General features: G+C 35.3%; 1 protein-coding gene across 9 annotated transcripts in view; it reads left to right on the plus strand.

Moving 5' to 3' along the window:
- LOC113106802 (amyloid-beta A4 precursor protein-binding family B member 2-like) overlaps window positions 1-8,199 on the plus strand; it is a 41,579-nt gene extending 33,380 nt beyond the window's left edge. For 6 of the 9 annotated variants that reach the window (XM_026268827.1, XM_026268856.1, XM_026268836.1 and 3 more), the window contains 7 exons: window positions 100-105; window positions 831-945; window positions 1,158-1,245; window positions 1,329-1,412; window positions 2,734-2,849; window positions 2,982-3,161; window positions 4,285-8,199. In XM_026268827.1, the coding sequence (XP_026124612.1) occupies window positions 100-105; window positions 831-945; window positions 1,158-1,245; window positions 1,329-1,412; window positions 2,734-2,849; window positions 2,982-3,161; window positions 4,285-4,455 (760 nt within the window). In that variant the 3' untranslated portion in view covers window positions 4,456-8,199. The remainder of the gene's footprint in view (window positions 1-99; window positions 106-830; window positions 946-1,157; window positions 1,246-1,328; window positions 1,413-2,733; window positions 2,850-2,981; window positions 3,162-4,284) is intronic. The other 3 variants (XM_026268842.1, XM_026268848.1, XM_026268852.1) reach the window with 3 other exon arrangements.
- Window positions 8,200-12,649: the final 4,450 nt, after the last annotated feature.

Raw genomic sequence — 12,649 nt, forward strand, 5'->3', positions numbered from 1 at the left:
AGGAATTTGTTTGGCTTGTTTCATTAATGGGCTTCATTGTGTGTATTTTCTCATAATGTTTTTTTATTATCTTTTACTTGACTGCTTTCCGGGACTCAGAGAGAGGTAAATTGATTTACCCTATTATTACTTGTATTCTCATCATAGCCTTTTTGTAGACTCTTCCTGGACATTTTGTTCATTATAGTTTATTTTTAGCAGAAATGATAAAGAATGTGTGTAATACAGCTGAAGGTGTAAGTTTAGAGACACTCATTTATCTTAGATAGCCACGTGCACCTGCATATAGTAGTTGATGTGTGTGCATTTTATCCATGGTTATATTTTACAACTGTTTGCCTGAAATGTGACTGTCTCTGTTAGGGCAGTTCTTTGCATATCTCACATTGACAACTCTCTTTGTCTATAATCATGTGTCTGTTTATCTGCATTGTTTATTGATGAAATATGGTTGTTTTCATTAAAGACATAAAACAATGTGCTCAAAGTCAACATGAAATCAAAGTGGACTCTATTTACTTTCAAAATGCTCATTACTTTTCTTATTGTCCACTTTTTTTCCAAATAAAATATAATTGTGTTCATATTTATTTCATAAAACTAAAATAATTCCTTTGACCTCTCGACTTGGCTCCATTCTGGTATGTAACTTTTTGGGGTCCAATCGTTTTCCTATGTACAAAATAAAGTGACGCCCTAGTTTTTTTTTTTTACCTATACTTTTTGGAAATATGACAGATTATGTGAATTAAATGGGTAATAAACTGTGTTTTTAAACAGCTGCTTAAATATAAGTTTAAACTTGTTTGATTTTAATTGTGTGCATACAGGGATTTTGCATATGTAGCGCGAGATAAGGACACCCGGATATTAAAATGCCATGTGTTCCGCTGTGACACCCCTGCCAAAGCCATCGCCACCAGTCTGCACGAAATCTGCTCCAGGGTGAGAACTACACACTACACAACCAACATCCAACACAAAATTATCCTAAACGGCCCATTCAAAACTGTAATATGCAAAAACTATATTAGATTGCAGAGAAAACCACTGATAGTCTTAAGTCTGTGTGCAAGGATAAAATACAGCTGAGAAGGAAGAAACCGGGCGGCTGATTTAGGGCAGGGAGTTTAATGAGTTCGATTTCTGTGTAATAGATCATGGCAGAGCGCAAGAATGCCAAAGCTATGGCTGGAGGATCACTACAGGACAGAACACATTCTGGGCTCGACCTCCCGCTACAAGGTAACACAGCATGCTTATATGTATGTTTCTTCTTTGTTGAATAGAAGGTGTGTGTTAATGTGTATGCTGTCTGTTACCCTTAGCAGAGTTCCCCACACCGAAGACTGAACTGGTGCAGAAGTTCCAGGTGTTATATGTTGGCATGATGCCGGTTGCCAGACCTATAGGTGAGCAATCACACTCATTTGTAGTATTTCACTCTTTTCATGTGCTCTCTCATTTTCTCCTATCTTCTTATTCCCTGTCAGTGTTTTTGGTAATTTTCACAAAACTTCCTTGACCCCCAGATTAGTTTGTTGAATATCTGAATATGCAACGTCGAAAGAAAGAACCGAGCCTCTGCTTAAAAAAAAAGGTTTTATTGTAGCTTCATGCATTCTTTTTTTATCAACACTTTAATATGGGTAGGTTTAATTAAAAAAGCAATATTTTGAACAAAAAGGTTAGAGAAATCATGTTTTTGTCAGGCTAAGTACAGATTGGATTCAGAACGATGATCAAAACATAGATAGAGTTGATTGCTTCCAGCAACACATCCAAAGCTTCACAGTCCTATAGCACTTCCTGACATTTCATTCAGTAACATTATGTAAATTTGATTTATTTGCTTTTTAATGTGTGATTGCGTTAATTTTACATATGCATGTGCATTAACATACCGATCACTTTTTTCTGCTGTTTCTTCACCTCTTACCGTATAACAGCCAAAAAACGGAAAGATGGAAAATTCAGTCCATGGCAGAGAAAGAGTTAATAATATGTTTATGCATATATTTATACTTTTCTTCACATTTAACTCAATCTTCCCAGAATACTCAATATTTAAATACAATCTTCCCAGAATTCTGGAATTTCTGAATAAATTGGTCATAAAATTTCATATGATCTTAAAAAAAGTCTAACAACAATCTGCTTAAACTAACAAAAAATGCCTTTTTGTTTTTATTAAAAAGCAAGGTAAGCTTTCGCAAAAAAAAAAGTATGTAAATCTGCTGGTTGATCTTCCACCAAATCAGCCATGCACAACTGTCAGACATTTGGCACTTTTAGTTAAGTGATATTATTGAGAAGTCTTGTGTGCATTGCTCTCTTGAGATCAAGCTTTTGTTTCCCTTTCCAGCTTTATGTAAGTCAACATTTCTGTGTTTGGAGAGCTCTTTTTCTGGGATGGTTCATTTCAGACAAAGTGTCTTGTGAATAGCCAACATTGCAACCATTGTTTTATAGGGCAAGGTGAGTCTGACCTCCAATCTGGTCTCATTGATTGGACTCCAGGTTAGATGACTCCCGACTCCGGTTAGGTTTTGGGGAGATCACTTCCAGCTTACATTTAAGCAGAGTGTGTTTGTCTACTGATGCGACTTAGCTGAAGATCAGGTCTAATATTATGGCTAGTTTATGGCGAAATCCAGATAAAGTCAAAAGGTTTGCATAGCTTTTCTTGGCCCCATACATGCTTTTAAAAGGTCAGATTTCACTGTTTTCTAGGCATGGACGTTCTCAACGGTGCAATAGACAGTTTGATGACATCATCCATCCGAGAAGACTGGATTCCTGTGAAACTGAATGTAGCAGACGCAACAGTCACAGTCATCAAAGAAAAGGCAGTTACACATCCTTTCATCTCATAAACCTAATAACATCCTGCCAGAGTAGCTGTGTTTTACTAAAGTACAACTTCTTGTGTCTAGATCTTTTGACTCATGTATGATTCTTGGTGTCACAACCTAAATTAGGAGGAAGAGGAGGTCCTAGTGGAGTGTCGTGTGCGTTTTCTGTCATTCATGGGCGTTGGGAAAGATGTGCATTCATTTGCATTCATCATGGACTCTGGGAACCAGCACTTTGAGTGTCATGTGTTTTGGTGTGATCCCAACGCTGGCAGTGTGTCAGAGGCTGTTCAGGCAGCGTGCATGGTGAGTTATAACACCAGACATACACTTCTCCACCACATCAAATGTAAATGGGCACTATAGATTTATAATGAAACCAAATCAATGTCATGCCCAGAGCTGGACAATATAACTGCAAAAATGATATCTCAGAAATGTTCAGCCTATTAAATGCATATCCAGCTATGGAAAAATGAAGAGACCAGTTGAAAAGTCTCAGTTTCATATTGATTTACTGGATTACTAGGTATTGGTTTGAGTAACATATTACTATCTGTTTTATACTATAAAGGTCTGATAACATTTATCTAAAAAAATATATATGGTCATTTAGACCATTATTTCCCAAGAAATGACAATTGGTCAAAATAAGATGTTTCATTTGTTGTGATTTTGAAAATCAGGGTTATTTCACCAAATATTGATTTGTTAACTCTTCTCAACGTAAAACACTGGTATTGTTGTTTAAAAATAAATATAAACATGGCATCATTTTTGCTATTTTGACCAATCGTCAATTTATGCTTTAAATGACAACATTTTATTTTATTTATCATCTGTACTTTACAGAATAAAACAAAAATATTTTTTTTACTCAAACACATATCTATAAATCATAAATCTGCAGAAAGTAGGAATTTTCAAACGGTCTCTGTTTTTTCCATAGCTGAATATATAGTTTGCGGTCAGTTATAATTTTTTTGAGAAATGGATTTTATTAGGGTAGTATGCATTAAATCAAACGTGACAATAAAGACATTTACTAACACACGATAATAATAGGAAATGTTTCTTGAAAATAAATAAATAATTCAAATGGATAAATTCTTGATCAAAATAAGAACGTTTTTTCAAAAACTGTATATTCACTGCCATTCATATATATATATATATTTGAATAAATATTAATAACAGTACATGGCTATAAATAGCTGCCTTAAGAAAATGTAATAAAATACAGTGCATTCTGGAAGTATTCAGAACCCCTTCACTTGTTTCAGTTTTGTAATGTTGCAGCCTGATATTACAATCATTTAAATTAATTTAATAAATTTTCTGCTTATTATCATATTTCATGTTGAATTTCAAAATAAGACCTTAACCGGCCAAGCCTGTTTCATTTCATTTTTTCTTCTTTTCTGTGCAGTTGAGGTATCAGAAGTGTCTGGTGGCACGGCCTCCGTCTCAGAAAGCCTGCTCACAGGCACCTCCTGCTGATTCAGTCACACGCCGTGTCTCCACCAGCGTCAAACGTGGAGTTCTGTCCCTCATCGACACGCTCAAACAGAAGAGACCGGTCACTGAGCTCAACCAGTGATCTGACACACGAGCACGCACACTCACCGTCACGCTCTGCATGCTTAACCTATCAGAATGTCCTGTACATACCTGTCCAGTCACATGATGGAGATGAAGAAGAACTCGAGGGTGAAAACGGTCCGTAAGAAATCTACAAGAAATTATGAAATGAGCAGATGCCAAGAAAATACACTGACATACACCTAGTCCACTATCTAAAAGCCTGTCTGTTCCGTCACCAGTATGTCAGTCATGTGTATATCTGCATGGGAAGCCACGCCACTCCAGCATGACTGAAACCAACAGGCTCCGCCCATCTAGAAGAACCACCCTATCTGGACAAAGCCTACTTAAAGAGATTTGTGCAATTCAACCAGAACAAACACGGCTGCTACACTCAGCAGAGCTTCTTCATAACCGTTGCATGAGCATAAGTGTGTGCGGGTGTGTAGAGGAGCTTGATGCTGCTTCATTTGCTAAAGGATGTTCAGAAGTGTCATAAAAGCTATTTTTTGTATCATTCTTTATCATCCCGAGAGAAGAATGGCTGGATGAGAGGAACTGTGCTCTGTGTTCCATTCAAAGTTGGATGATGGATTTTCTGCTTGATATGTTCTGGACAAGGTGCTCCAGTGTTCAGTGCTCAAAAGATGAGGTGTAAAGATGCGGTAACGGCAATATTTTGGCGACATTTCAGTCTGTCGCTAATTGTCAGTAGTGCAGCGACGTATGAAGCACAACTTGCATAAAAGTCACCTTCATACCAAGCTACTATTGGTCAACACAGTAAATTCATATCAACAATTTAGATACCTATTGGAACAAAGATAAATGTGACCGCATCTTAAGGAAACAGAACAACACTACATTAGCAGTGCATTTGTTCAGTGTCAACAATGAAGTCTTCTAGCATCCAAAGGATAATAAATGGCACAATGCAATGCGCAAGTTGGAAGTTCGACTTCAAGTAATGTTCCTTTGCACTTTTCAATGAAGGAAATTCAATTTTTTTTAGATTAACGTTGTGGCTTCCACCAAATGATTTAGTTTTCTTCAAGAATCTCTGCTGACACGTTCATCTTCACCTGAAGTTGATGAGGAGGCTTGGAAAAGATGCCAATATGAAAAGAACAACAGACATCCCATAGACTTGCTCTGCATTGACACAGCTGGAAGGACAACACCTGTTCAGTGTGTAGATGTAAAGTTTGAATGTGCTTTTATATTTCCAATGTGAAATTGCCTTTTTTTTTTTTGTTTTTTTGAAAGAGAATGTTAAGGAAGAGAACTGAATTACTCATGGAGAGAAATACAGGAGGCGGGAATAACTTTGCCTTGATTAAGACGCTTCAGTCGTGTCAATTCTGCTTTGAACCCCAGCGTAGTGCTTGCTTCCTCCAGAGGCTCTCCAGTGACTGAAAGTCAAAAATACCCAACTAATAGGAACTATCTCCAGCACATCCAAGTTAGTGAAAAATGTCTATAAAGAGCTATTTCAGTTCCAGCATCCATCCATGTCTCATCCGTGGCTCTACATGTCCTGGTTGTGCTTCACAAAGTTTTTTTTTAACCTATTCTGGCGTACCACCTGTAGTCCTAGACTTACCCTTTCTTTCACAAGGGTTTTGAAGAGTCACTTATGTGTGTACATATAGTATCTATATATAGCAAACATCATATCATAAGGCTTTATTTTTCAAATTTCAGAAACTTTTATTTTGATCATACTTGCCTCGGCATGTCTCTTGACCTCATTTATTCTGGCCATACTGTAAAAATAATCATGTATGTGTTGTAGATAAACCAACTGATGAAACAAAGAAAAGAAGAAGAGTGAAAGATGGTAGAGATTGTGAATACAAATTTATTTAATGGTCATTTTTAGGAGAGCTAGCTCTAGGGGAGGAGATGTGAACTTTTAAGTGTCTATCTATGCATTCTTTTCGCTCTGAGGAAGATTTGAGAAGAAAAAAAGACACATTGCCTTGCATGTCCTGCGACAATTTAAGAAGAAAAACTGTACTGAACAGAAATGATATTTTTTATTTTATTTATTCTATTTTATATTGGTATATACTGGTTTCATTGTGACGTATCATATGCTTAGACGTGTATTGAACAACAAATCAAACAAGAAATGTCAATTCGAATCACTGTACAGTTACTCTGGTGACCCTCAAAGAGCCGTGTATCTCAGACGCTGACTGCCATCATAACATATTTGAGAGGCCTTGTAGGACCTTTACATTCTGCCCAAACCAACATTAGACGTAGGCATAGGTTAGTATACAATATATGTTCAAAAGTTTGTCTGGATATTTGACTATTTCATTTGCAACAGGTGCATAAAATCAAACAATCAATCTCCTTTTGGACGCTTCACTCACATGATGCATTTTAAAAAATGTTGCACCAAACGTAGGCTCTCAAGACACATTTCTAAGTGTTTTATTTATATAGCGCTTTATGCTATACAGATTGTTTTAAATCAGATTTAAAATGAAAGCAGATCTCAAAAGATAATAGTGATTATTTAGTTGAAAACAGCTTTAGTTGATTCCGTTTGGTTCAATAACTGTAAAGTCCATGAATTATAGCTTGAGGCATTTTAAAAACACGGTGCCCAAGCACGAGACACTAAGAAAACAGTGAGACGTGGCTAGTGCATATTTACAATAGCAAAACAATTATAGAGTCTTGCATTGAAACATTTTTAGTATAAAATATTAAGTAGGATGTATTATTCAATTAATCAATGTATAATTGACATTTTAGGCTTAATACTATAGAAAAGCACTAAAAGTTTGTTTTCAGCTTGTTTATTTTCTTAAGAAAATACAGCACGCAGTTGCATTAAACAGTGGTATAAACATCATTCAGTGTAAATTGAGATAAATGTTATAATTGCAATTACAATTTCAAGGGAATAATCAACAATTAGGATTTTTGTCATAATCGTGCATCCCTAGGATGTATATACTGTCCAATTAATGGTTTGTATGATTTATATCATATCAGGCATCCATTTGGTCATCTTGTGTATGTTCCAAAATGTAAATTTAAACAAAATTACTCAACAGACACATTCATCAAGACTGTTCCAATCAGATTTTTACCAAAATTAGAGCACATTAGTTTGGGCAGTATGTAGATGTTTAGGTAGCTCAACTAGAACCATTTCTCCTGTATCCTGACCACACAAGGCCTCCGCGTTCACCCTGCAGCTTATCAGAGTTTGAGATGGTGAAATTAGTGTCATCTGTATAGAGATGTTAATATGACCTGATGCAAATCAATCTGCCTGGGTACTGCACCCCATCAGTCTCCCCCTCTTATTATCTGTTGCAGCTTTGAAGAAGTGCATGATGGGTTTTTTTTCATGTGAATTTCACTCTGTGATGTTGGGTCTTACACAGCTCACTGTTTTCTTTAGAATTTTTTTTCGCAGTTTGTTTCAAAATGAATTCAGTGGCAACTGGCAAAGTCAGCTGTGATGCGCAAAACCGGAAAGAGGGAGGAGGCTTATGGGTAATGTAGTCCATTACAATAATTCAGCGTAGAATCATCGTTCTCATGTTAGCCGAGAGTAGCGAATCACTCTGATCGATGATTATCAGGGGAAACCTCATCACAAGGATTAACAAACTGAAATACACTCAAACACACGTTTATGTGGAAACATTGGCTTTCTCTGCTCTACACTAATTTGTACACCATATAAATGTAAAATGTTGTGAAAATAAATGGCATATCACAAAATACATTAAGTGTTTCTGGCTGTTCCTTTATTTGATAAAATGTAGTCTGTTAGTAAGAGATGGCTTAGTGAGCTATTGAATGTTTTTTAAATTTTAAAATTGTTGTGGTGAAATCTGCTTAGGCGGTGGACCTTCATGCTTTGCATTTCTCAAAAAATCATGTTTTGTACTAGTAAAATTGTACACATTGCATATTCATAGTTTACAGTATATTTTTTGTGCCAATAAAGCTCTAGTGGCATAATTACTAAAGTCAAAATGAAATATATTTTCTTCCATATTATGACTTATTATTATATGATTATCAGAATAATTTAGGGTGGAGACTTGGTTCTACCCATTGGTTGTTAGTTGGATGATGGAGGCAGACAGGTTTAATCCGATCAAACGTTGGGAGAAGTCCAACATTTGTCACCAGAGATGTTGTTTCACCAGAAGATTGAATTATGTCATTTTGGTTAATAAGAAGCCTAATCAAAATTAATAAAAACAGTGAAAGGCAAACTCAGAATATGATGCAAATCTGCAATAATTGAATATTTTAAATGTTGGTGAAAGTTACTTTTAAAAGTAATGCATTGCAATATTGCGTTACTTCCTAAAAAAGTAATTAATTACATTACTTAGTTACTTTTTATGTGTTACTTGTTCAGTCTGGGCAGGGCTTGCTTGTTTGTTTTGAATATAAAAATTATACTTTTGGTAAACATAAGCCCTTTCACACCAAATGAATAAATGAATAAGTCTCAGGCTGAAGAGAATTCACATCTGTACAATAGAACACAAAAGAAGAACGTTCAACACACTTGCACAAATGATTATCTAGAGTCCTTTTTGCTTTTAGTATGGTTGAGTTGAATCATTGAAGGTCAGCACCAAAGACATTGGCTAATTAAATGGGATAAATATCTGTGTTATTTAACATTTAATTATTGCAGGTTTACATCACATTCTGAGTTGCATTTCACTGTTTTTATTCATTATGAGGAAAACTGAATCTGTTTCTGACAATCTCATTCATTAATCCATGTTGATGTGACAGTGACATCTTACTCCTGATTTCTCTCAACATGGGGACAGAAGAGCTGTTAATCAATAAATGGGGAAAAAGTAACTCGGATATTTTCTTGTAAATTAAAAAGTAATGCATTACTTTACTAGTTACTTGAAAAAAAGTAATCTGATTACGTAACTCACGTTACTTGTATACGTTACCCCCCAACACTGTAAATGACACAAACATCCTTATAAAAAATAAAGAAATGAAATACTGTTGTAATTAAATGAGATAGAAATGTGCTTTGAGCAGATAAATGGGAGGGAGAATCGGCTCTCTTGACAGGATTTCCTCCTTGTCTTCTGATTTGACGTCCTTTTTTTGGTTTGACAGACTCTCGTTCGAGACAAATGTCTGGATCTGTGTGTTGACCCGGGGTTCTGATGACAGGTGGAGTTATATATTAAATATATATATATATATATATATATATATATATATATATATATATATATATATATATATATATATATATATATATATTTGAAATAGAAATCTTTATTAATGTTTTTACTGTCACTTTTGGTTAATTTAATGCATCATTGCCAAATAAAAGTATTAACTTCTTTAAAGAAGATATATTAAAATCTTACTGACCTAATTTTATTTAACCTGATTTTTATTTATTTATTCATTTAGCATTTCACAGTTATTTTACCATCAATGATTAATGGCAGATTGTGATAATGAAAGCTTTTGGGGCCAATGTTCAATTGAATTATTATTTAAATCAATGTGATAATAAAAACAACAACAAACATGTGCAACTATCCATTGTGGTACAAAAGTGACAGCTAGCCCCAGTCTATATGCTGTATAAAGGGCAAAGGCAAGCTTTCACACCCACACACCCACACACACACACACACACACACACACACGAGAAGCTCCAGCCTTGTTTCTCTTGCAGTGTGTGGTCTTGTTGTGGATGCTAATGTGATCAGACACGTGTGTTCATTATTTAGTGTGAACCGGAGATACACTGCCAGTATTTAGGACAGCAATGCATCAAGCTCTGCATGAGAGCGGTGTGTCTGTGTGTGTGTGTGTGTGAGAGAGAGAACACTCTCATCAACTCTACTGGCACAGACACTTTCCTTCACGCTTGTTTAGATACAGACGCAGCATATGAATCCCAGCATGTCATCATAGCTGGTATAAGTCCCTTTATATATGTTACAAAACCTGTCAATTACAAATCATTTGATTTTCTCTCTTGCTTTCGTTCTCAACTCTTTTCATCACACATAGTTGTGACGTCAGCTGCTTGAGTTCTGAAAAACTTCTCTTCCTCATCGTCCCAACCCGGACTGACCAACCTGAGAAAAATATGAAGAGAGAGAGAGAGATGTTCATATCCATATCCATTTTCTCATAACTTAAACATTCACATAATCCTTCCCCAACTTGCTTTTGCGTGGATTAAATGCTGTTTCCATGGATACAGCAACTTTAAATCCTTACAGTTAGTAATGTGTGACAGGAAAGACTTAATGCTTGGACAGTGTGTGTGTGTGTGTGTGTGTGTGTGTTTTGCTCTTCAGTCTGCGTTCTCAAGCACTGTCTATCTATCTATCTATCTATCTATCTATCTATCTATCTATCTATCTATCTATCTATCTATCTATCTATCTATCATCTTGATCAGTAATTTCGATTTTTCCTCACAAAACAGTAAACTAATGAGGTTGATGCTGAAATTCTTTCAAGTTAATAAATAAACTGTGATTACTAAGAAATATTCATTATATTGTCTCCATTAATTTAGCTTTTTTTACTGAAAAAAATCCTCATTTATAATTTGAAATTGAATTATGAATTAGTAAATTATTTTTGTACAGTAGAGAGAGAGAGAGAGAGAGAGAGAGAGAGAGACATGAATAAATGGATACAAAATAAGTTCAGTAAAGAGGGCAGAGAAATGAATAGAACCACATTTTGTTTTCTCATTCTCACTTTGAAAGAGTGTGAGTTTTAATTTATAGAAATTCTGTTTCTGTTGTATGATTAAAAAGGGAAATAAATGAGCAATGTAGCAAATACCCATTTTGATTTTTTATTTTATTTATTTTTTATTCTTAAACTTTTAAGTAGAAACTGGCTTCCACTGAAATCTTTTGGGCAATATGAGACATTGTTGAGATCATTTCTAAATCTCTTGAGTGCATTTTCCTCAGAAAATACTTTAGCAAAGGTCTCAACATGCTCTTCTGTTTACCTCATTGATGTCTAGGAGACACTCTTAAAAAAAATAAAAATAAAAGGGCAGACCTGCACATACCGACCTACAAAGGCTGTCCTCCACCTGACTGACTTCCTTTATAAGTCCCTCCTCTGCTCTTTTAATTGGTTATCTGGACTGGAACTTCCTGTCAAGGAAGTCACAGAGTATGACCACCACAAGAGCCATACACCTAAACTCACCATCAAACACATCAAAGTCAACACTGATATCAAGATCAAAGGGCAGATGTCAGTCATTTGCTGAGAACAGTAACAGCAGCTGTCAGTCAGGATCTCCTTCAGTAGAGAGACTCTGATACTGCAGAGGATAGTTATAATACAACAGCGTAATAAAGAAGAGTTAAAATGGGAAGCAAAAAATGCATCCATATACCCGACAGCAAAACTGATGGTGAGAGTTACAACAGCTTTGCTGAGAACTGAATTCAAAAATAGCTGGATTCCAACTCAGACTTGCTTTCTGAATTTTAAAAATGAATACAAATTGACTTTAAATAGAAATGATATTTTTTTTATTTAAATGAATCCCATCAGTTTTAAAATGAAAATAATCAGCATTCAGGATGACTTTTAAAATATTCTTCCTTACAAAATGTTTGCAGAGGAAAATTTATTAATTTATGCATTAAAAGGTATTTATTATATTATTTAAAAATTGTTTACTATAGCTCTAAGATTTTCAAGAAAAAAAAAATTACTATAAAAATGTTTTGCTCCTTTAATATATTGTATAATATGTTACATTGACTAGCTTAAGTCGGATTTGTATATACATTTAAATCATTTGTTGTCTTTGTTTCTGATGATAGAACTGACTGAGTATGAACTGACCTCATGCTCAGTTCAGCGCAGCCATTAAAGTGTTACAGCAGTCAGTCAACTGAAGTCTGACCCGACAGCACTAAAAGCAAATAGATGTCCTTAAAAAAATAAAAGAGTAAAAAGCCTTCCTAAGCAAAAAGTTTGAGAGAGAGACAGTGTGAGTGTGTGTGTGTGTGTGTGAGAGAGAGAGAGGTGAAGAGAGTAAAAGAATGAGTCAGAGACCTTTGTGGGGAAGATAAGCTACAAGAAGAAACTCATCCAGAATGTGACCAGACATTCCCAAATGATTGATTCAGGACCTCAGTAATGGAAAGACAAGGGGGAAGGCGAGG

Source organism: Carassius auratus, chromosome 1, assembly GCF_003368295.1.
Source record: "Carassius auratus strain Wakin chromosome 1, ASM336829v1, whole genome shotgun sequence".
NCBI classification, from domain to species: Eukaryota; Metazoa; Chordata; class Actinopteri; order Cypriniformes; family Cyprinidae; genus Carassius; species Carassius auratus.